The sequence below is a fragment of the Pteropus vampyrus genome, unplaced genomic scaffold, assembly GCF_000151845.1.
Source record: "Pteropus vampyrus isolate Shadow unplaced genomic scaffold, Pvam_2.0 Scaffold47, whole genome shotgun sequence".
In the NCBI taxonomy this organism is placed as follows: domain Eukaryota; kingdom Metazoa; phylum Chordata; class Mammalia; order Chiroptera; family Pteropodidae; genus Pteropus; species Pteropus vampyrus.
In genome coordinates this window covers 1,912,021-1,935,999 of record NW_011888828.1, presented here as the reverse complement: position 1 = coordinate 1,935,999, position 23,979 = coordinate 1,912,021, and the positions used below count along the sequence as shown (strand labels likewise).

Genomic DNA, 23,979 nt, shown 5'->3' with positions numbered 1-23,979 from the left:
GGTGTGGGCGGATGCAGAGCTGGCAGGGCTCTGTCCCAGCGTGAGCCGCGCGCTAGTGGCTGAGCTCCGCACTGCAGGGGACACTTATTCAGCTCCGTTTTGCCCGCAGGTCCTCCAGTCGCAGCTGGATACTCTGCTCGAGGGGCAGGAGAGTATTAAGAGCTGTAGCAACTTTACTGCGCAGGCCCTCAACCATGGCACAGAAACGGAGGTGCTGCTGGTGAAGAAGCAGATGAGCGAGAAGCTGAACGAACTGGCCGACCAGGACTTCCCACTGCACCCGCGGGAGAATGACCAGCTGGATTTCATTGTGGAGACCGAAGGGCTCAAGAAGTCCATCCACAACTTGGGGACGATCTTAACCACCAACGCTGTCGCCTCCGAGACGGTGGCCACGGGCGAGGGGCTGCGGCAGACCATAATCGGGCAGCCCATGTCCGTTACCATAACGACCAAGGACAAAGACGGGGAGCTCTGTAAAACTGGCAATGCCTACATCACCGCCGAGCTGAGCACGCCCGACGGCAGCGTGGCCGACGGAGAAATCCTCGACAACAAAAACGGCACCTATGAGTTTTTGTACACGGTCCAGAAGGAAGGAGACTTTACCCTCTCTCTGAGGCTCTACGACCAGCACATCCGGGGCAGCCCTTTTAAGCTAAAAGTCATCCGGTCAGCCGATGTGTCGCCCACCACCGAGGGTGTGAAGAGACGCGTGAAATCCCCGGGAAGTGGTCACGTAAAGCAAAAAGCTGTGAAAAGACCCGCGAGCATGTACAGCACTGGAAAACGAAAAGAGAATCCCATCGAAGACGATCTGATCTTTCGAGTGGGTAAGGAGAGGCGGCGCTGCGCCCGCAGGCTGAGCGTTGCTTCGCTTAAGGGGATGCGGGGAGAGAGTTTTGCAAAGAGAAGCATTGCAGGTCAGACAGAATTTCTACCTGCAGGCTTTGGGAGATACTGGTGTATTTTATTAGGTGAGCTTATGGAGGCTCCTTCTCTGGAGAGCTTATGATTTCTTGTCTCCTCCTCCTTTTTAACACATGATACTGCATATTCATTGTAGAAAATTTGATACTGAAAATAAGCAGAGAGAGAGAGAGAGAGAGAGAGAGAGAGAGAGAGAGAGAGAGAGAGAATTAGAAAAATCACAGCACTCATAATCTGGGAATTTTAAATGAAATGTTGGCAATCATTTATCCCCTTATAGGAATGTCTTTAGAATACTCCTGCCCAACCCGAAGGCAGGGAGATCCTTACATATTTCAGATAACTTCACGTGTTTCTCTGAAATCTGCCAGCTCTAGGTGATTGCTCTAGGGAGGGGACCTGATGCTCCCCTGTCCTTGTTTCTCCCCTGTGAGGACTGGGGTGGGGGACATGGTGCATTGCAAGTTGTGGTCACCTCCAGCGCGAGTAGCTGGAGAGCAGCGCCAAAGAGGGGAGGGTGGGTAGAAATCTGGGGAATGGAATGGGGCTGGGCAGAGGATGAGCCAAGAGATTTGGGCATGCATGTAGCCCTTCCCTTGGCTGATTTACTGCCTCTGATTTTTTTTTTTTCAATATCAAAACAAAAGTTGATTGAAACTAATGTTATTTTAATCCATTTATTTTCTCAATAGAAAGCAAAATAATGTAAATAACAAACAATTTGATAATTCTAAAGAAAAAAGGCTGCATTTTAGTTCCTTTAATCAAAAGTAGCTCTTGCCTGCTTCTCTTTCTGCCTTTTCAGTCCTGCATCAAAGTATCTCTAAAAGGGCGCTGCAAGTGTACTAACTGATACATGTAGAAAAACAGTTCTGTGGTTCAAATAGATTGGAGAAATCTTAGCTTAAGTGAAAGAAACAGACTTATTTTTTTTTTTTAACTGTAAAACCTATAGAATCTGCTGATGTGCCCCTTAAGTCCCCAAGGCTGGGGAAGGATAAGAGGCAGCACTTCCAAACTTTTCTGGCCATAGAACTTTTTCCATGGAACACACTGAGAAAATAAGACTCCTTGGAACATTCTTGGACAAATAAATGCTGCTCTGTGTTAATACTTTAGGCTGACTCTTGGTAAAGACCATGATGTGATATATAAGTTTTCTGCTTAGAGCATGGAGGCCTCGTACTGTTTATGCAGCGTGGGTGCAGAAGCTGTTGATCCACAGCCAAAGCAGATTAGACGAGTGGGTGTGGGCAGAGGATTGGGAGCCTCCCAGGTCTGCCACTCCGGTTCTGCCACTCACTTGAACCTTGGGCAGGTCTCTCAGCTTCCTTGGGCTTCAGTTTCCATGTCCATCGAATGAAAATACAAAAATACCTGCTAATCAGAACTGTTCTAAATTCCAAGTTTAATGCCTGGCAGGTAGGAAGAGCTAAATAAATGAAAAGTATCATTTTTGCATATGCAATTATAGCCGTTAGATTTTCCCTACTACCTTCTCGTCTCAAAAAATTTAACTCGCTGCTACCCATTGATCTCCTGCATCGAGAACAAACTTGGTCTTGAATTCAAAACCCCTCCCTCCCCCAACCGAGGGACCCCGGTCTCCTTCCCCAGGCAGTGTACAGAGAGGAGAAAGGCACAGATCTGGCTGGGTCTGAATCCTGCTTCCCTTGGCCAGCTGAGCAACCGACTTACTCTTTTTTAACCTCATTTTCTCCTCTGCAAAATAAAGGGACTATTACCTGAAATGTTACCTAACTCTTCAGGTTGTTGTGGGGGTAGAATGAGAGACAATTCTTGTAATGTGGCTGCTACTTGCCTATGTACAGTAAGTGTTCAATTAACGGTAGCTGTTATTTTACTATTGTCATTATTACCGACCATCATCTTCACCTGTGATTCTCACCTGAGGAAAGAGAAATCTCTCTTCAGGTTGTTTTTCTCCCACTATGTTGATTTTAAATTCCCAGCGCCCATCCTAGGGGGGAGGGGATCTGCTCCTTTCCCCTCCCACCCATCGAACAGTGCAGCCATAGTGATTCACTGGCACGGGTGGAAAGGTGTTTAAATGTTTAAACATTTATAAAGCGGTTAGAACAGTGCCTGCCATGCAGCACCGTGTCTGAGTTTATTAATGAAGTGAAGATGCTGTCTTAGTTTGCAAGGGCTGCCATAAAATCCCACAGATTGGGTGGCTTAAACAACATAAATTTGTTTTCTCGCATTTGTGGGGACTGAAAGTCCAAGATCAAGGTGGCAGCAGGGTTGACTTCCTCTGAGGCCTTTCTCTTTAGCTTGCAGATGGCAGCCTTCTTGCTGCTTTGTCCTCACATGGTTGTCCTTCTGCGCACAGGCATCCCTGGTGTCTCTTCCTCCTCTTATAAGGATACCAATCATTGGATTAGGGCCTCACCCTAATGGCCTCATTTTAAGTCCATCCCCTCTTTGAAGATCTTACCTTCAAATATAGTTATGAGGTACTGGAGATTAGGATTTCAACATATAAATTTTGGGAGGACACAGTTCAGCCCATGCATGACAGATGCTATACACCTCAGGTATGGAGGGGCAGAAAGGAAGGAAGGTTTTACTGGTCTATTCTGCTTTGTGTTCGAATTCAGGGTCTAGCTGAAAGACACCACTCAGCTGTGCAATAATATAACTCATGAAACATTTCTAGAGCAGCTAGTGCCTGCCAGGCACTATGCTACTGATGGGAATATAGAGATGAAAGAAACGGGATCTCCTTTCTCAAGGAGCTTACAGTTTGGGGTGACAGACATGACCAACCAACTCTAAAGCTAGAGAAATAAGAAGGAATTTAAATAGGACATGAACGATGAGTATGAGTCATCCAAGTTGACAAGTAGAAATGGCATCTCAGGCAGAGGGACCAATGTGAAGGGCAAAAGCAAGGTGTAGAGGAGTGAACATGACTGATGTTTCAGAGGGACACATCCCGTGAGAAGATGCAGGATGAGCAAAGTTTAGACGAATGATAAGCAGGTGGCTGGAGATGAGGCTGGACAAATCAGCGTTGGAGCCCGCTGCTCCTTGAATGCCCTCTCTGCTTTCATACCTGGGCACCTTCATCCATGGATTCTTTCCCCACCTTTATCCTTCCCTCAAATACCATCTTCTTTTAGAAGTCACTGCAGTTAATATTATTTACGCATGGGTCTTATATCACAATAAGATTATAAATTACTTCAGGTCAAGGATGATGTCTTTGATCATTTATAATCCCCAACAATACCCAGAAGGATACTTTGCATAAGTACTTTGCCCATTTGAATGAAATAAGATCAAGCTGTAACCTACTGCATGATTTAAGTTCTCACTTACCACTGTCAGGTCCCAGTTTTGAGGCCCAGGGACACACAGACCAGGCAACAATGCACTAAGCTCAAAAGCATTCATTCACATGTATTCTCCTGCATGGAACTAGGCGAGGCAATATCAGGCAAACAATGCCAGCCTTCCAAGAACTTGTCTTTTCAATACAGTTGGCTAAAAATGAGTAAAGCTCATATTAATAATTGGAAGAATTCAACTTTCTTTTATAGCTATACCTTTGTTTTAGAACTGTAAGCTTCTCTGTACATTCAGACCATTAGGTGCATGGTAATAGAACATTTATGATTCAAATGGTCTCCTTGTGCATGAGTTAAAGCCTGCCACATGTAATCCAGAATTCACTGACACTCAGCCACACATCTGAGGTGGCAACATTCATTCTGTTGTTCCCTCAACTGGTCTCACACATACTGACTGAGCTTCTTGTGGCACTGATTTTGTCCTTAAAGATACATAGTTTTCATAATGCATGTGTTAGGGTTCATACAACAACCCTAAAAACATGTTAATTTTACGTATTCATGAAAGGGAATGTGAATCATCACTTTCTAGGTGCTACAAAAGATTTTTCAGGGGTAAATTTGACTCAGATTTTCACCCTTCCTCACCAATTACCCAGTCTCATAGTTCAATGTGATTTTTGCTATTTGATTATCTACTATGTGCCAGACACTTGGCTGAGTCATGGTCTAAAGAGAGGAATGAGATTCTGACTCTGACCTAGAGGAGGCCACAGTTGAGAAGGAGACAGACATGGAAAAACTGTACCTTCAGTATAAATCAAGGCATAGAAGTTGGGGTGAGGTGGAGTGGGGGAGGAGGCTGGTAGGCAGTGGGGAGTTAAGGAAGTTTCCATGAGATGACATCTAAATCTAAGCTGGCTTTAAAAGAGTCCATCTGGTGGTAGGAGGAAAAGGGCATTTTAGATGAAGGGAGAGCAGGTGCAAAGGCATGAGGGCGAGAAGCTGAGCAGTCCGAGGAGCTGCAGAGGATTCCATCATCCTGGAGCATCAAATGAGCTGAGATAGAAGCAGAGAAAAGGTTATGTTTCCTTGACGAGGAGCTGGGACAGTGTTCTGTCTACTTGTGTTTCTTAAAGTGTGGTCCTTCAACCACTTGGATTTCTTGGGGTGCTTGGTAAAAATAAGAATTCCTGGATTCCAAATTGCATTTACAGAATCAGAATCTCTGGGGAAGGGCCAGGAATCCGCATTCTGTAAGCTCCAGTGAAGTTCACACACACCGAGGTTTGAGAACCATCGCTTTGTGGGTCATGGGGAAGCATCGAACGGTGTAAAGTAGTGTAGTGACTTACTAAGATACTTATCTCCAGAGAGCACGGGGACAATATGGGGGATCTCTTGGAAATGACCCCTGGGGAGCAGGAAACTGCTTTCTATTGCAGTGGTCCATGTGAGCCAGAATTGAAAATGATGTGATGGAGTGGAGAGGAAATAGCAGATTTATAAGATGCTTAGTAGGAAGAAGGCAGGAGTTGGTGAGCAATTCAGCTTCTTAGCTGTTTGACCTGCGTGCAGTAGGGATGTAATGCAGTCGAGTGAATGAGAGTTAAGGCTATGAACTCTGAGGCTAGACTGCCCTGGGTTCCAGCCCCAACACTGCCACTTCCTTCTCCGTGTAATCTTGGGTAAGTTACTCAATCTCTCAGTGCCTCAATTTCCCTTCATAAAGGGGAATAAAAAAAACTTTCCTTATAGGGGGTTACGAGGATTAAATAAATTAATACACAAAAGAGCTCAGAATGGTGCCTGGCACTGAATAATGTTGAATATATTTTAGAGAGGCAAACTAGTTAGCATATTCATAGTTGTGGTGTAGAAGTAATAGTTAACATGAGTTGTTAAGAACATAGAAAGTAAAGAGCTCGAAAGCCCGATTGCCTCCATTTGAATCCCAGCCTGCTGTTTATTAGCCGTATGATTGAGTGAAAAGTTTTTAACTTCTCCATGCTCACTTTCTTCAACTGTAATGTGGCGGGGGGGCGGGGGGGGGTGATCTTAATACATGTCACTTGGTGAGAACTAAAATAATACAAGTAAAGGCTTAGAACAGTGCAGGCACATAGTAAGGACTCTATAAATGTGACTGCTGTTATCCTTGTCAACCCAGACACGGAAAGGAAGAGGAAGAGAGGCATGTTTCAGTTATGACCATCCAGGTTGAAGTGTACCATCAGCAGTTGGGAGGATAGGTTTATTTAGTTACAGCTCAGCAAAGAAGTCACGGCTAGAGATCAATTTGAAAATGAGAAGAATGGAGAAAGTACTTTAAATCATGAGTTTCAATGCGATGTTAAAGGTAGGAGTTGTAGTTACAGCTCAGGGAGGAATGGATGGAGAATGCAAACAGGAGGAAGGAACAGGCCTTCTCCGAGCCGGGCATTGTGCCGTCCACTTCTACATGTCATCTTATTTAAAATCCTTAGTGCGTTTAATACACTTCCAGTTCCTAATGTCCCCACCGTGTAATATGCCCACTACACCATAATCTGTGGTGCTGGAGCCGGCTCATGCCAGCTCTCAGACCATCTCTCAACTCCATGCTTAGGGACTTCATGTTGGTAGTTTTGAAACCAGCCAGGATGAGAGCATAGAAATGGGCAGATGCTAGGAATCAGAGCTCCTCCCCAAGGCCCCCAGGCCTCAAGAGCCAAATTACCAGAACAACATATAATTATCCTTACCTCTAAAAGAATGAGGGCTCAGGGAGCTGGGGTAGGAACCCAAGCTGTCTGGGACTCTGACGCCCATGCCTTTTCCATTGCACAATTATTCCTCTTCATCAAAAATGTTCTTTAACTATTGTGGTTTTCCAAAGTTGGGATATTTGATGCCTCCCATGCCTGAAAACTTAATTATATGCCCACTGTGAATACGTTCTGTTAGTCTAATATTGTATTGCAACACAGTCCTGAACGAGTTTAGGGAAGTAGCTTAGTGCATCTGTTGATGATTCCCTGTAACACAGAAATTATTTTTTCAGCACTGTCGGAGTTTGCTGACTAGAAGCCATGAGTTGGTTTTGTCAGCTACGAAAGAAAGTCACCAAATAAAGGGGAAGCCAGAAGATGTGGGGCGGTGGGGAATGAAGGAATTACAGTTGAGTTGTTTCAAATTGTGTAATTCATCTACCATACCTTAGTGGGTCCACGAGAAGTGTTAAATAAAACACTTATTTGTACTTCAGAGCAGCGTGCTTTCTTGTAATATGAAATGGTTGAGTGAAATCACTTAGTGTGAGTTCAGAGGCTTTATAGGAAGATAGGATATTTTATGCCCCTGTCCCCTGCCTCACCTCTGCAAACCACCACCTAAAATCTTCCTTTCCTAAAATCTCTGAGAAAGATCATGCTAGTTTGGCATCTGAGGTCATTATAGGAACCTTGCCCTCCTGCCTTGAGCATCTCCTCTTTGGGAACTCTCGCAATTCGAATGGGACAAGATGCCACTAACGTTTACCGAGTGTTAGGCACCGCATCGTGTTCTCTCTAGGGTGCAACGTCGAGCAGGACAGATGTTGCCCCACCCTCGGGGAGCTCACAGTTTAGTGAGGGAGACAGTGACACAGTTAAAATGCTGTGTGATAAGGGATGGAGTTTTGCTAAAGGATTTTGTGGAGGAAGCATGATCCATGTGAGCCCAAAGGGTGGTTATCCTCACCTCAGACACCCGGTATTCTAAAGCCCAGTTAGAAAGAAGCATCGTATATAACAGGAAAAAAGTGTAATGTTACATAAGTGTCCTAACCTTCTGCTCAGGAGAACCCAGGGTGCAGTCTTCTCTCTGTCTCTACTACCTCTGTGATGTGTCTAGCCTCAATTTTACATCTATAAAATAGACTGATAATATTTATTCTGCTAACTCATGGGGTGGTTATAGGAAATGCATGAGGGAAAGTATATGAAAGTATATTGCTGATCATTTTCTTTTTCCAGGAATAATAATAATATAATTTCATTAATAATAAATTAAGAAAACATTTGTTAAGCACCTACTTGGTTGAAGATCCTGTGTTAGACCTAATATTTGGCTCAAGTTTATTTCGCATTAATTTTCTCATTATGTCGGGGGAGGGGGTGGTGGAATTTGCAGTTGTTAATCCATTGTTTCAGTCCAGGGCCTTATTACCTTCTGTAATCTTCCTGAAGGCATGGGTGGAGGGCCTGGGAAGAGCACAGATGAGAAGCTGTTGGTTTAAAAATTCGTTTTGTGCTTTACAGGTTAGTTTAACATCTGGGAAAAACAAGTTTAATTACCTTATAGAATTGTTGCCAAATTGTTTATAATTACTTTCAAAATTCCTGTTACTTGCTTTACTAGCCTCATGTAACCATCAGATAAAATCTTCTACATCAAAATAGGAAAACATTTTACAAGTACTCTATCTGCTTTGTGTAACCTTCGTATTCATTATAAAAGAACTAGTTTTCATTATATATTTAGAATACTTTGGAGGGACTTTTCTATAGTCTAAATAGAAATTACTAAAAGTCTTGAAGAGTAAAGCATGATCCTAAATAATTTATAGCTTCTGGAATCTCTACTAATTTTGGTTGCAAAACACTTTATAAACTCCTGGACTATCGGCATTTCAGTATAATGATAATATGCTGTAGTTTTGCATCATTATTCAACATCAAGATTTTTCTAGTTTAACTACTAGTAAAAAATTGTCAGCATAAGTTGTTTGTCAGGAGTATGCAGGTAGTTAGTTTCCTTTAATCCTTAGGAGTAACACTATAATTGTCTTGTGCTTAAAAAAAACACAAATAAGAGTTTTTTTAAAAAATGATGATCAATAACTCTGACAAGACAAAGATGCTCATTAGAATTAGGGGCTGTTAGCAGTAATGCCGACCAAGCCATGTAGCTTAAGGAAAAAGACTTTTAAAAACAAATATTATAAAATCAAAATGGCAGTGCCTGCCTGTTACATCTAGCTGTTTTAAAAATGTGTAAGCAATCTCGTACGAACAAATGTGCCTCCAACCCTGCAATTTTATCTACATGTTGGGCAACAGACTCAAGCTCTGGTTAACTTGAGACCAAGAATGACAGCTGGGCAAACCCATGACCCTGGAGCTCAGCAGAGGTTGGAGAACCTCTTTCCAGCAATATGGTCCTTTGCAGCATAGTTCATAGCTCTCCTGACCCAGTATATGCAGGTCCTGATAATTGCACATTCATTTCAGTGGGCATAGGATCTTCCTTTTCCTTGTTCTGAGTGATATTGATATGGAGTCCAACTAAATGTCTTCTCAAGTTCTAAAATTATACCCCCAAATAGAATTATTTCTCATTTCTACTGACACTCAAAAATTTATTTCTGCAAAGAAAAAAAAGTGTTAGTATTTTTTGCTCAGATATTTTTCCTCCTTCAACATCACCTCTACATTTCAGAAGAAAGATTGAATCCCTTTTATTTAGTATCCCTTTTATGAAGGCACCTCTCAACCTCTGCTAAAGCACTGTTCTCCCCATTTTTTCCTTCCTTTCAAACATCAGCTGCTGCTGCCTGCAGAGCCTTCTCAGTAGACTTTGGCCATAGCAGATGGACAAAAGTTTAAGTAACACAGGGCAGCAGGCAGGTGTTTGTCCCTACGTGGGTCAGAGGGAAAAACAAACCAGTGTTTATTCCGTTCAGATGCTGCTTACGCCCTCCCCATTTTCAGTGTTCCTTTCCCTGCTCGTACACCGTCTAAGCCACGGTGCACTTCCAATTTTACACAAGCAAGGACCTAGAACCGCCTGGGCTGCCTTCACTTCTCGTTTTGTTTCTGTTCCAATTTAGTCGTAGGACTCTTGCTTTTTCATTATGTTTCTTTACTTGGTCCTCAGTTCCTCATCTTGCTAACTACCAAGCTTTGGGTCATCAAAGTTTTTGATCAATTTTTATTCTTAAGAGACCCTGGCCTTGCCCCTACTATGTCCTAAAAAGTATTTATAAACTAAGCATTTTAGAATTGTTTCTTCTCTGGGTCCTTCAGTTTTGCTGTACCCATTAACCCGCTGTTATTCAGCCATCAGAGGGAATGACGAAAAGCTAATACCGTGTTGGCACTTAACTTTTTCAAGGGCAAACCGTTCCTCCCCCCCCCCCGACCCCGTCCCCCACCCCCAGCAGCAATACCATTTTTAAGGAGTTTTAGCTGATCCCAGAGATGTGCATATTATGGAGATTCTATGTGGATCAGGTATAAAAGGTCATCTCTTCTGATACATTTGAAATAAAATAAAAGTTTCTTTTACAATGTCGAAGATGCTCTTTTGAGGATCTGGACCTCGAATTTTTCTTTCACATTAGTGAGAGTAGATGAGGTACTGAGATGAAGAGAAGACGTGAGTCCAGAATTTCTATAAAACGAGTATCCTGCGGGTCTGGTGAGAACCAGGTCATCTACCCAGAAATTCTGTTGCTGATTTTATTCTGAGTTTAATCCCATCACTAGTTTCACTTCCTAACCTATAAATCTGGTTTCAAAAGAGTCTTAACTCTTCCTAAGCAGGGCTTAAGCGTGTGTTTAAGTTGAAGTTAAGCCACCATGAGTATCTTTGTCTGCTCTTTCCTGAGGTAATGTATGGGTGCCTAAAAACAAAATATCAAACTGCTCTTTTGAATGTAAATGAAATGATAAAACTGAAGCATAACTTTCTCTCTCTATGAAAATTTAAACCTCCTTCTTAGTTATTTCTGAGCAAAACGTATTGTTTGCATCCATTGTTATTCCCATTGAAATAAGTTGTAGACACGTCTTTGGAAACAAAACAGACATCTGTTAACTCACAGATGCCTTCGCTAATTTTTTTTCCAGCCTCATCTCTTTCATAAAAAAAAAAAAAAAATCAGTAAAGATGAGAATATTATTTGGATTAATTTGTTTTCTTTTGCCTTTCTTTTTTTGTTTCATCCAGAAATTGCTCTGTCAGGATACCTTTTACATTTTCAAAAAGAATCTACAGCCTATAAGATACTGAGTCTGTGAAAATAACACAAAATTAAATCCAGAATATGAAAACCAGCCTGCTAGTTTTATAACTTCGGTGGCCTTATGGTTTGTTAAATGCACTAAAAGTCAAGTGTCCAGGTTTCTTCTAAGAGCTACTGAGTGAGAGAGTGAGATTTTAGTAAAACTCTAAAGAAAGGCCCTCTCCTATTGTATATTCTCAATCATAATGTTAGTTTTTATTGCGTCTTTGTGGAATCTAAATATATTTTAATCATGTTAATATGCAACTATAACTTAATAAGAGAAGATTGACATTTGCCTAAAAAAGTGATTTTTTTCAAGGACTCGATTGGTCTTAAAAAGTTTAGTAGCATAAGAATTAGGTCACAGTGTGAGGGGGTTTCTTTTTTAAAATATATAATTTAAAAACAGTGCATTCTCAGGTTACATATGGAAGCCTGAATAATTCTCTTGCTGAAACTGAGAAATCTAATTCTCTATTGCTTAATTTCTGTGGTTTCATAATTTATTTTTAGGTACCAAAGGAAGAAATAAAGGAGAATTTACAAATCTTCAAGGAGTAGCTGCATCTACGAGTGGAAAGATATTAATTGCAGACAGTAACAACCAATGTGTGCAGGTATGGCCCCTAATTGTATACCTTTAACCACTAATGTTGATAAAATAGGTAAGAGTTGTATATTTTCCTACTTAAGACTTGAGGTACATGGGACAAAGGAAAAAGGGAAGCTTATAATGTATGTGTACACTTTTCTTCAAATAGAATTTACAAGTTCTGACCTGTAGTACATATGACAAAGGCACTGGCCTGTTTCTTCCTCACTAATTTCTGTGCGAGTTCTCATTCCAATGAATGTAATTTGTTTTACAGATATTTTCCAACGATGGCCAGTTCAAGAGTCGTTTTGGCATACGAGGACGCTCGCCCGGGCAGCTGCAGCGGCCCACAGGGGTAGCTGTGCATCCCAGTGGGGACATAATTATTGCAGATTATGATAATAAATGGGTTAGCATTTTCTCTTCAGATGGGAAGTTTAAGGTAAGATTAACTACCAACTGGCCACTAAACAGTAGAGAGAAGGAACAGGAAATACAAAATAAAATGGCTTTTTTTTTTTTGCGATCTAATAGAATATCCAACAGTTCTTCAGACACAAAGACATCTTTACTCTGTTATATCTAAGTTTTATGAAGTGAGAGTAACAATGATATTGTCATAAATCTACTCATATGTATCTTAAATGTGGCTTCATTTTACAAAGGATTAGGTTACTCAGGTTTTTTTATATCATTAGATTTAACTCAATTCAGTGAAAAACTAACAGCCTTTAGAAAAGGGTTGTTAAGAGGCAATTTATATTTCCCAAAATAACCTATAGGTTATTTTTTTTATTTGTCAGTTATGAAGTGCCTTCTACTTTCTCAGACCTGTGACAGATGCTATGGGAGAATCAGAATTGTAAGATATGGTCGTTACCTTTTAAAAATATACAAGTCCTTTGAGGATTAAAGACTAATATACAAGACATGACAGAAAACAATTCATGTCAGCCTTTAATCAGGCATAAATTAGTACAATCTAAAAGCATAGCGTTGAAGTACGTATCATAGGAATTGGAAGGAAAAGAAAATGAGGGTTGGCTTCATGGAGAAAATGTGAGTTGAGCTACAATTCGAGGGATCCCATCATTTGACACATTTGCAATCACTCCCAGCATCATCTATTTTTCAGCAAGTCACTGAAGAGTAGAGAGCTCTCTGGTCATAACAGAAATCTCTCTTCTAAGGTGTCATCAAAGAATGTTATCATCCAGCCCATTTTCTACACTTGCTCACAAGAAGATTGTGAGACACTTTGTCAAAGGTGTTTTTGAAGGCCGTATGCACTATGCCTTCTGTATTCCCCTATCTGGCCTGTTGGAGGCTTCTTTTTCAGTTGACACCATGAACTTTAACTCAGACAGATCAACCTATTAGAATCCCAGTTCTGCGGTTCTTTAACTATTTGGCTTTTGGAAAATGATATGACTCCCTTGAGCCTTCATAGCCTTGTATTTCAAATTTGGATTTAAGAAAAGCTATCTCATAGGATTTGGGTAAGGAGTAAATGAGATTTTATTTCTGGATTTTCTATGTGCCTCATATGAAATAGGCATCTAAGAAATGTTCTTTTCCGATGCCTCTAGTAACCCTGTCCAGAAACCAAAGTCGGTTTGACCAGCTATGATTTGAGCTTTCAGACCTCATGACAACTCCTGGTGGTCATCTCTTCCTTGTCTAAATGTTCGGAGGTGATGCCATTCATAACCCATTCTGGAGTCCTGAAGATCGCACGAAGTTCACACATTAGTCTCTTATTGGAGGAATTTACATTTTCCTCTTTAAAGTTGTTCTCTACGGTCACATAATTTTTATTAAACAAGTTACATAATTATTAATCCTCAGATTAGAGCGTCTGTTTTGTGTGGGGCAGTTTTTTTTCTAGCTAGGGAAATAAAAAGCTATTATTTTTAATTCCACCATGTTACACACAATTCTTCAATTACCCTTGTTTTTTTTGTCCCGCTCATAATGTGCTGACTCTGTTAGATGACGATGTAAACAGAAAGGTCTCTTGCCTGTCTATATTTCTAACTTTCTCCTGTTCTTTTGTGTTTTCATAATTGTATTTGTAGTAAGCCATACCCAAATATGACAACATTAATATCAATAGAATGAAAACAACTCAGAGACCTTTTGAAAATACCCATCTAATTTGGAGACAACTCATTGTTCTTGTGTCATACTCTAGCAAAACCTTGACCTGTCTTTTTAAATTCAGAAACAAATACTAAAACAGGATTTAAAACAGGAGTTTTATATCTATTATGTCGAAATATTTTATACCTAATATATTAAAACATATTGAAACAGAAGTTTTTTTATCTAAGAGAGAAGGCCTTCTTGAATTAAGCATTTTTTCTTTCAGTGGTTCAATATTCTATATGTAGTAGACACTCTTCCTGGAAGAACTGAATTCTCATGGTTGGAATGCTATTGGTAATAATTGGAATAAACACTGAAGAAAACTCATGCCTTCTAGAGTACTGGGGGAATGGACATGTATAGTTTCAACATACCCACCAACACCCCCCTTTTTATTTATGATAGATGGCAATCGAAACCCAAAGGGTAGAAGGATAGCAAGTGAAAATACTTTAGTACGATAATGAGAGTTCATCCAGGTTTGATGTACATGACTATACACTGACAGATACTTTCTTCTTTGAAATACCTTCGAGAAGGTATTTTCTTCTTTGATGGGATTCAGTCAAATTAAGCAGGTACTCAGAAAGACAAACCTTTAACATAAAGGTGGGTTCTTTGTATTTATTTCTAATAGTTCCAAGGAAAGAACATCTTATGTCCTTTTCTTTCTTTTACTAATTTCTCTAATATTCATGCCTCTAATTTTTTCCTTTTCATCTTCCCTTCATCTTCCCTTATATCTTTCAGTTCATCTAGGAACCTTTTGTGACTCTAGCATGGATACAGAGCCCCCTGGCCACCACATTCTAACATATCTCATCTCTTCTGTCTTTAATTTAAGGACCTATTTTTCAAGCTAAATACTTTCATTTGACAGTTCCAGAGCCAGGGTCTAAAATTTCCTTGCTTACTATTCTGTTTAAGATGGGGACACACTGGCAGGCCCAATGCCATAATTCTTATTTTACTTGGTAGAATCTAATACCACTAAACTAGAAGTAATGAAGGGAAGTGGAAGGAAAAGAGGTTTGGGGTCAACATTTAAGTTTTTTCTTTTAGAACTGTGCTAGTTCTCACTACATGACAGAATGGCAGTCATCTTTTATTTTCTGTTTTTATGCTACATAATTACCATCTACTTGGTATTATATGGCTGAGTCATTCTAATAACAACTAGCGTTCATAATGTTAGGTAGCATAATATCTTATTTTAATAATCAGACTCTTCTCTCTTCTTTTTAATCCCTACTGACATATGTTTCATTCAGACATGAAAGAAAGTACACAGTTTTTTTTTGCAAGCTATTATGTTATAGTCTCTTTGAGCTTTGGGCCAGATTGAAGAATCAGAATCAAATTTGCACAACAAATTCCCTTGCCAGAATGCCACTGTTTCTATCTTAAGTAAATCTCTTTGTTCTAAAGCAATCAACTCTGAATTTGTCATTTATAAACTTCTAAGAATGAAAGATCATACAAAAGCTGAACTTCCCCTATGTGAATGTCCCCACCCCACTCTTCATATTTTTTTCTTGCACATATCTTCATGTCTCCGTTGGGAAAGGGGACAGTCTCCCTACTCCTAGTCCAGTGATCTTTTGCTGTGCCACACTGCTTCTTTAGAAGGGAACCGTGATCCTAGTTAAGGGGATTCGAGAACATTTCTGGTGGTGATCCCTTTAAAAAGTAAAGATTTCATATAAGTATCAGTACCAGATAATGGATGTGACAGAGATAGTTTTCTAAGACGGTAGATCATTGTGACATATGAGTCTGTGCTCCTCTGTTGGCACATTCAAGTAAATGTTTACTAAAATAAATGTCCGTCTTCGTGTTCTACAGTGTTTTAAACTTCACTTCTGTACTTGTTTCTAACAGACAAAAATTGGATCAGGAAAGTTGATGGGGCCCAAAGGAGTTTCTGTGGATCGCAACGGGCACATCATCGTGGTGGATAACAAGGCGTGCTGTGTGTTTATCTTCCAGCCAAACGGGAAAATAGTCACCAGGTTTGGTAGCCGTGGAAACGGGGACAGGCAGTTTGCAGGTACACTGGATGGTAATATGTAAACCCCCTTTTTATGGCTCTTCTGCTCGCATTTGCATGATGTTGGAGCTTGTTGAAGATTCCTCACCCCCAATGTGTTTGCTGGCTTTTGAAAAGATACGAGGGATGAAATCTAAGCAGAAGCATGGTTATTAGATGCTTCTCAATTACCCACCGCAGTAAGTCGAACTGCAGTCCGTGTGTGGTTTTTATTGGTGGCACTTCACAACTCAAAAGTCTAATCTTCTAATGTTAATAGGAAATAAAATATAAATTTTAAAATAAAATATTTTAAAAATAAGAATGTTTGAGGAACAATGGAATAACTCCTGTTTCCCCCTAGCTGCAGCTTTATTTAAAGAAACCTCTAAATGAGAATTTTTTCACCTTTCTAGGTGATTAGACGAGAGTAAGGGTTCAGAGTATTTGCTAAGTATGGGAAGAGCAGTCTCTTTTATTTCTCTCTTTGGTGTACTACTTTGTAGTCATAAGCTTACTTAGTTTTTCACATCTGAGAGAGGAGGCAGAAAACAATTTATTAAATTTCCTTTCTGAAAGGATGCTTTTGGCATTTAATCTTAATTTGCATAATCTTTCTTTGTGCTTTGTCTCCAGTTCTGCCAGGTTCTGAATGTCCAAAATTATAAAGTGAGAGTTTTCTGCTCTACTTTTTTAAAAAAATGTTATACATTGGAGTCTTTTTTTCCCTCAATGCTAAGGGTTACCATGTCTTTCCTCAGTGGGAACTGAGGATCCTAAAGTGACTAATATATACTCAGAGAAGCTGGCAGATTTAACGTTCAGACGGTGATGTGGAGAATGAATTCTGATGCTCGTCCCACTTCATTAGGGCTGATGCAAAGCCAGGCTTAAGCTGGAGGAAGTCAGAGTAGCCAGTCCCAAGTGCAGAATGACAGAGGACCCCTGTTACCTGGAGCCATAGATCTGGCTCAAGAATTGAGGCCCAGCTTCTTTGTCCTTTCTTAAATAACTAAGTACTATATTAAATTTTGTAATTCCTAAGTTGTTGTAACCATTTTCGTTGTTATGGTCATCACATATTTTTTTCCAATCTTTATTGCAGGTCCCCATTTTGCAGCTGTGAATAGCAATAATGAGATTATTGTTACAGATTTCCATAATCATTCTGTCAAGGTACAATAAACACACCAATTATTGTTAACTTTTAACTGCTTTTATTGAGAAATCGGTCTGGGAAAAAATAATGGAGAGCTCACATAGACACACAGGATCTAAAGGAGGTGGCTTAAAAGAGCTGATTTTGCTTCTCCTTAAAGATGCAGGTTTTATTTTGGACATACATACTTTGGAGAGTCAGAGAATTGAACGAAATATGGTGGCTATAGGTTTCTTAATTTGAAACTGGTATAAATGGAGATGACTTGAAAATTAAATTTGGAAAGCAATTGCTTCAACTTGGAGAGGCAGAACTTTCTGAAACGTCATACATTGTAGCTATTCAATAATGAAAACAAGATCACTCTTCCAATTTTCTTCATCATAAGGCCTTTCAAACAAAATGAGATATTAGAACTCTGGTACAACAATGGATTTTAAGAAGAAAATAGCCCTACCATCTATTCCTATACTGTATTTCATACTTCTTAGAATGCTTTCATGCACTTGGGGTTCCCTAGAAAACAATGCCCACTGCCACCCCCAAGTAGTATAGTACCTCTTTCTTAACTAGGTTTGAGGGAGAAGAAAGATTCAACCTTTATTATGAGCAAATCAGGAAATAATAAAGTGGTTCAAAACAAATGTCTCATTTACCGAGAAGAGACATGTTTCTCAAGGTGCGATGCATGTTCCATTGAAGGTATGCCAGGTGGTCATGGGCAGTGCACTGGCAGACGATTTTATTTTAAGAGTGATATATTTATTTTTAGGGTTACTATCAAGTGATAGTTTTGGACTTAAAGAAGTAATATAAACTTTTCCTTGAAGTAAATTCATTAAGAAGTTTTTAAAGTGAGGCATTTTAAAGGAGGGATAATAAGGAAGCGGTGTAGGTGGCATATGCCAATGGCTGAAGTTTGTACTTAGAGACAACATCGGATTTTTCAGTGTTGATAACTGGAATCGCTAGATAAGAATAGGATTTTAACACCCAAAGGTGCTCTCTCTTCTGTGTCCTTCACTATGTCATTTCCCAAGCTCATCCAGGGAGATCTCTTTAACCTGAGTAAATGGAAAAGCTTGAGATTTTTTGATGGGAGTCAAGTCCCTGTGCGAAGAATAGAGCATGTGGGCTGTGGCGATGGGGCTGGAGCGGGGAAAGGATGCCCACCATTGCTTACTTCCAAGGCTTCCTTCTGCCACGTTGTCTTTCCAGAGTTTTTACCACAGTGGTAGGGCTCCAGCCCTGCTCCCCCACCTCCCTCAGTGCCAATAAGCTGCATATTCTCACTTCTATGGGAGTGTCTTGATAAAGGGAAGAAGGCAGTGGGAAAAGTCATTGGTAGAGGAGGAGGGAAACTGAGAGCAAAGAGGCAGCAGGAACTGGGCTTGTGACCCTCCTCGCAGAGGGCTATCACAGTCTTGCGTAATGAGCATAACTATAAAAAGCTGACCCAGGCTGTCATCATACCTCCTACGCTTCACTCACTTTATATAGGAATCATTCATTTAACTATAGGGCATTCAACCAGAAGATTACCCATATAGATTCTAACAGTGCAAAGGCCAGCAAATGCCTGCCGTAGATGCTCTCCCTGCCTACCAGAAGATAGTAACATTAATCAAGTTGCTCTTTTCTACTAAACTCAACTGTGACCCGAGAGCCTTTTCATCCTAGTGGCCCAAGCAGGCTCTCTGAATCAACTGCCATTGCTATGTGGGATGACTCCTATTTACCACCCCTGGCTGTCACTGTAGAAGGAAATAAGCCATATGTAAGTAACCAAAATGCAAGGCAGATAGCAATAAGTGATTTCTTATAAGTAGGTTCATGTAAAGTTCTATGAGTGTCCAGAAGAAAAGAGACTTTTAACATTATCAGAGAAGACTTCCAAGTGGAAGTGGTATTTGATGTGAGCGGAATTTTGAAATCAGAAAAGGATTGTCATCAAAGTTATAAAATCTTATTGTAAAAACTTGTTATAAAAAGCAAGCTATAAAAACAATTTCAGCTTATTCTTCTGTCTCTTAATATGTTTTCATCCAGATAATTTATAAACAAGTGACATTTTAGATGGAGAAAATAGAAAATAAGAAAACTTTATAATTATTCTGAAAACTCTTCAAGTTTTCAATACAGTAGAGGTAGATTATTTTAGTTATTTAAAATCAGTTTTTCTTTTAACAAAACCAGTCTTTTTTCTCTTCGTTAACTGTCATATATCGTTTATGGAATAGTTGGGTTTGTTTCCCATGTAACACAAGGCAGTTAGCAATAGTTCTGGATTCAAGTCATTTCTCTGTTGGTAAATGTAAAAACTACCTATAGTTCGGGACTAACAAGTGGTCTAGTTAATTCTTTAGCTACCTTCAGTATATATTTTCTTTCTGTGGCAGTAGGTAATTAATTCAAGAAGTGGTTATGACTCCTTTTTCTTTGTCTTAACATAAGTTAAGCCTTTAGAGATGGAAGTGTCTCATTTTCCCAATGTATGTAACTAAAAGAAAGAGTCATTTTAATCTTTCATGAAAACAGAATGACAATAGGAGAATTTCAAAAAGATCCTGAGATCATCCTCAAATTAGATCTGCGCTCAGTTATAATGAACTGCCTCAGTTTCACATTTTACAAATCCTTACTCTCAGGGTCCCTTGCACGTAATACTTTTGAATTTCTTAATCAGTATTTTCACACATGTAGGAGGCAAAAAAAAAAAAAAATGGAAGCTTAAAATAATATCCTGGAGCTATTTCAAAAGCATTAAGTATCATCTGAATCATCGAGATAAAATTATGCTCACTATGGTCTTATAATTAAGCACATAGAAATTATCTCAAAATCAGTAATCTATTTGATATTTATAGAGTAACACTCTATTAGTGAAAATATTTAACTACATACAATCCATCGCTTGTCCATATCAGATTAGAGAATTTACTTAATAGAATTCATTCCCTTCTCTCAGTAGCCTCCATTCAATAAAGCCTTAGGGTCATATAAATTCTCTGTTTTAACTAAATATGTTCTGGAAAAAAAAAATAAAAGCCCTTTTTTTTTTATCCCTTGCTCACTGTCATTTCACACACACACATACTTTTAAGTGTGAAGTCTGGATTACTCTTTCTCATTGGGTTAGTAAAATGGTAATAAATTCTGAGCATCTGGGCTAACAGAAAGCTTCTATTTTCTCATCCAACTTTGAATCATCATCCATCTTGTTAGAAATACACAATTCCTGTTCTAGAAATTTAGCTATTTTTTTAAAGGCAGAAAGAATAACGTTGAAAATTATAGTTCTATTTTCTCATATCTTATATTTATATATATTTTATAATTTATAATGGAAGTATTTTTCACATAAGTATTCAATAACCAGATATAATCTAGAAAAAAGAACTGATTTAACAAATGATAAATCAGATTCGTACAGTAAATTGGGAAACCAAGCTCGATATGGTGGTGTAGATATAGTCGGTAGATTTTTTTCTTAAGAATCTCCTAAATAATAAGTCTTGTTACAGATAACCTGTTCAGATAAATATTTTTAAAATCCATAATGTCGGCTCAATAATTTTCATTTAAAATAAAATTATTTAAAAATATTTCCTACAGGTGTTTAATCAAGAAGGAGAATTCATGTTGAAGTTTGGCTCAAATGGAGAAGGAAATGGGCAGTTTAATGCTCCGACCGGTGTGGCAGTGGATTCAAATGGAAACATCATTGTGGCAGACTGGGGAAACAGCAGGATCCAGGTAGATGAAAACACTCATTTCTTTGTGTGGAGTGATTCGGTGTTAAGTGGAGAATTGGCTTTGCACAAACTGGAATGTTTGTCATTCTTTGGCGGTTAGATGGTAAGACTGTAGATAATCTCACAAGAAGTGAGGAAGGTTGAGTAGAAAAAATGAAAACCTATTACCTGAGTGAAACCCTCTAAATTGGGCATTTTTAACATGTATCCCATAAACCCTCAAGGGCTTGTGGATAGAATTCAAGAGGTCCATTGAACAAAAGTATATTTTTGTTTTTACTAACTTCTAATTAAAAATCATCATTTCCTTTAAATATTAATATAGGCAACAATTATAGTAGTTTTAGTACTATCTATAACTTTCTCACCAAAAGAAATCACATAAAATTTCATGTTACAGTTGTCATCTTGAATTATAATTTATTCTCATCACATCCTTACAATTAGTCATTATTAGACCCATCACTATTACTTCTTGTTATTTAATGTGTTGGTTTAAAAAGCATACATATTACTATTTCACAATTTTGTCATATTTTGATTTTATTTTATTATGATAATTTTCCTTTATAATTCTATATATTTTGTTTTATGCATTTAAAAACGTTATTCTGCTAAATAACCTTAAGTCTCAAGGAAAATTTAAAAATATATTGGACTGAATAAAAAATGCAAATATAGCATATCAAAGTTTATGGAATGCAGCTAAAACAGCGCTGAGAGGGAAATTTTTTCCTCTAGCTTTACTGAGATTGACATATAACATTGTGTAAGTTTAAGGTGTATATATTGCTTACATTAGAAAAGAGGAAAGTCTCAAATCAATGATCTAATCTCTCACCTCAAGAAGCTAGAAAGAGAGGAACAAAGCAAACTGAAAGCAAGCAGAAAGAAGGACATCATGAGGACAGAATCAAGAATTATAAAATTTGTCTATAGCCATGCCACCCTGAGCAAGCCTGATCCTGTCTGACCTCGGAAGCTAAGCAGGTTCGGGCCTGGTTAGTACTTGGATGGGAGACCACCTAGGAAGACCAGGTGCTATAGGCATAAAAAATAAAAAATAAGGGATTATAAGCTGACAAGGTCCTTGCAGTCTGTGAGGTCAATCAAGGGTTGCCTCGCCTAAAAAAAATAATAATAATAAAAAATAATAAACTTCAAGACAGAAAACAATAGAGAAAATCAATGGAACACAAAGCTGGTTCTTTGAAAAGAGCAATAAAATTGATAAACCTCTAGCAAGACTAACAAAAAAGAAAAAAGAAAAAAGAACATCAAGTACTGATGTCATTTTAGACCCTGCAGACATCAAAAAGATAATAAGGCAATTCTATGAACAACTCAACATGTATCAGTTTGGCGACTTAGATAAAATGGACCAATTCCTTAAAAAATGCAGACTCCACAACTTGTGTATAAAATAAATGATTTGAATAGACCTACAACTATGTAGTTCGTAACTTTAAAACTCCCCCAGGAGACATCTCCATACTCAGATGGTTTCACTTGAGAATTCTAACAAATGTTTAAAGAAGACAGCATCAGCTCTACACAATTTCTTCCAGAGCATAGAAGACAAGAGAAAACTTTACAATTCACTTTCCAACTCAGCTTTTGATGCCCTGATCTTAAAACCAGACTAAGACAATACAATAAAGAAAACTACAGATCATATTCCTTATGAATATAGATGCCAAAATACTTAACAAAATATTAGCAAATAAAATTCAATCATATGTAAAAAATCTCTCCATGACCAAGTGGAGTTTATTCCAAGAATGCAAGACTGTTTCAGTATTTGAAAATCAATCAGTGCATTCTGCTGCATTAAAAGGCTAAAGAATAAAAAGTATATGATCATATCAATTGATGAAGAAAAAGCATTTGATGAAATTTAATACCCATTCATGATAAAAAAAAAAAAATCTCAGTAAACAAAGAATGTATAGGAAGTTTCTCAGTTTGATAAAGAACATCTCTGAAAACCTACAGCTAACACCATATTTAATGGTGAAAGACTGAAGGCTTTTCCTTCAAGATCAGGAACAAGGCAAGGATGTCTGCTCTTTACCGTTCTTGTTCAACATAATACTGCAAGTTCTAGCCAGCACATAAAGAAAGAAAAAGAAATAAGAAGCTTACAAATTAGAAAGGAAAAATGTTTTTATTTGCAAATAACATGATTGTTTATACAGAAAATTTCCAGAAATCTATGGAAACACTTCCTAGAACTAATAAGAGAATTCAGCAAGGTCGCAGGAGACAAAATCAACATAAAAAAAATTTATCGTATTTCTATATAGTAGCAATGAACATGGAAACCCAAATTCAAAATGTAATACCCTTTACAATTGCTGAAAAAATGAAATATTCAGTTACAGTAACAAAGCATGTCCAGTATTTATATGCTGAAAACTATAAAATGCTAATGAAAGAAATGACAGGAGATCTAAATAAATGGAGAGATATACCAAGTTCAAGGATTGCACGTTCTCCCCAAATTGACCTATAGATTTAACACAAAATCCAGGAATTTTTGTGGATACAAGATTATTTTAAAATTTATATGGAAAGGCAAAGGGACCAGAATAGCTAAAACAATTTTGAAAAAGAAGAATAAAGTTAGAGGAACCACTCTACTCAATTTCACAACTATTTTACTGCTATTATATAGATGCAGTAATCAAGACTTTGTGGCAGTAGAGGAGGGATGGGCACATAGATCAATGGAACAGAATAGAGAATCCAGAAATTGACCAACACATGTACAAGCAGCTGATTTTTGACAAAGATACAGTGGCAATTCAGTGGAAGAATAACAGCTTTTCAACACATGGTGCTAAAGCAATTAAGATTTCCACAGAGGAAAGAAAATGAACCTCACCTTATACAAAAATATGAACTCTAAATAAAGCTAGATTTAAATTAAAAATGTAAAATTATAAAACTTTTAGAAGATAAAGTTTTAGAAAGTTTAAGAGACAAACTTTGAGATCTAGGGCTTGGTAAG

The 23,979-nt window shown here is 38.5% G+C and overlaps 1 protein-coding gene and 1 pseudogene across 7 annotated transcripts in view; both read left to right on the top strand.

Moving 5' to 3' along the window:
- The window catches only part of TRIM2 (tripartite motif containing 2), a 134,286-nt gene that overhangs the window by 103,376 nt on the left and 6,931 nt on the right, over nt 1-23,979 (top strand). For all 7 annotated transcript variants that reach the window (XM_023530176.1, XM_023530177.1, XM_023530181.1 and 4 more), the window contains exons 7-11: nt 11,794-11,897; nt 12,150-12,317; nt 15,905-16,073; nt 17,158-17,228; nt 20,827-20,967. In XM_023530176.1, the coding sequence (XP_023385944.1) occupies nt 11,794-11,897; nt 12,150-12,317; nt 15,905-16,073; nt 17,158-17,228; nt 20,827-20,967 (653 nt within the window). The remainder of the gene's footprint in view (nt 1-11,793; nt 11,898-12,149; nt 12,318-15,904; nt 16,074-17,157; nt 17,229-20,826; nt 20,968-23,979) is intronic.
- Nucleotides 21,898-22,016, top strand: LOC111739161 (annotated as a pseudogene).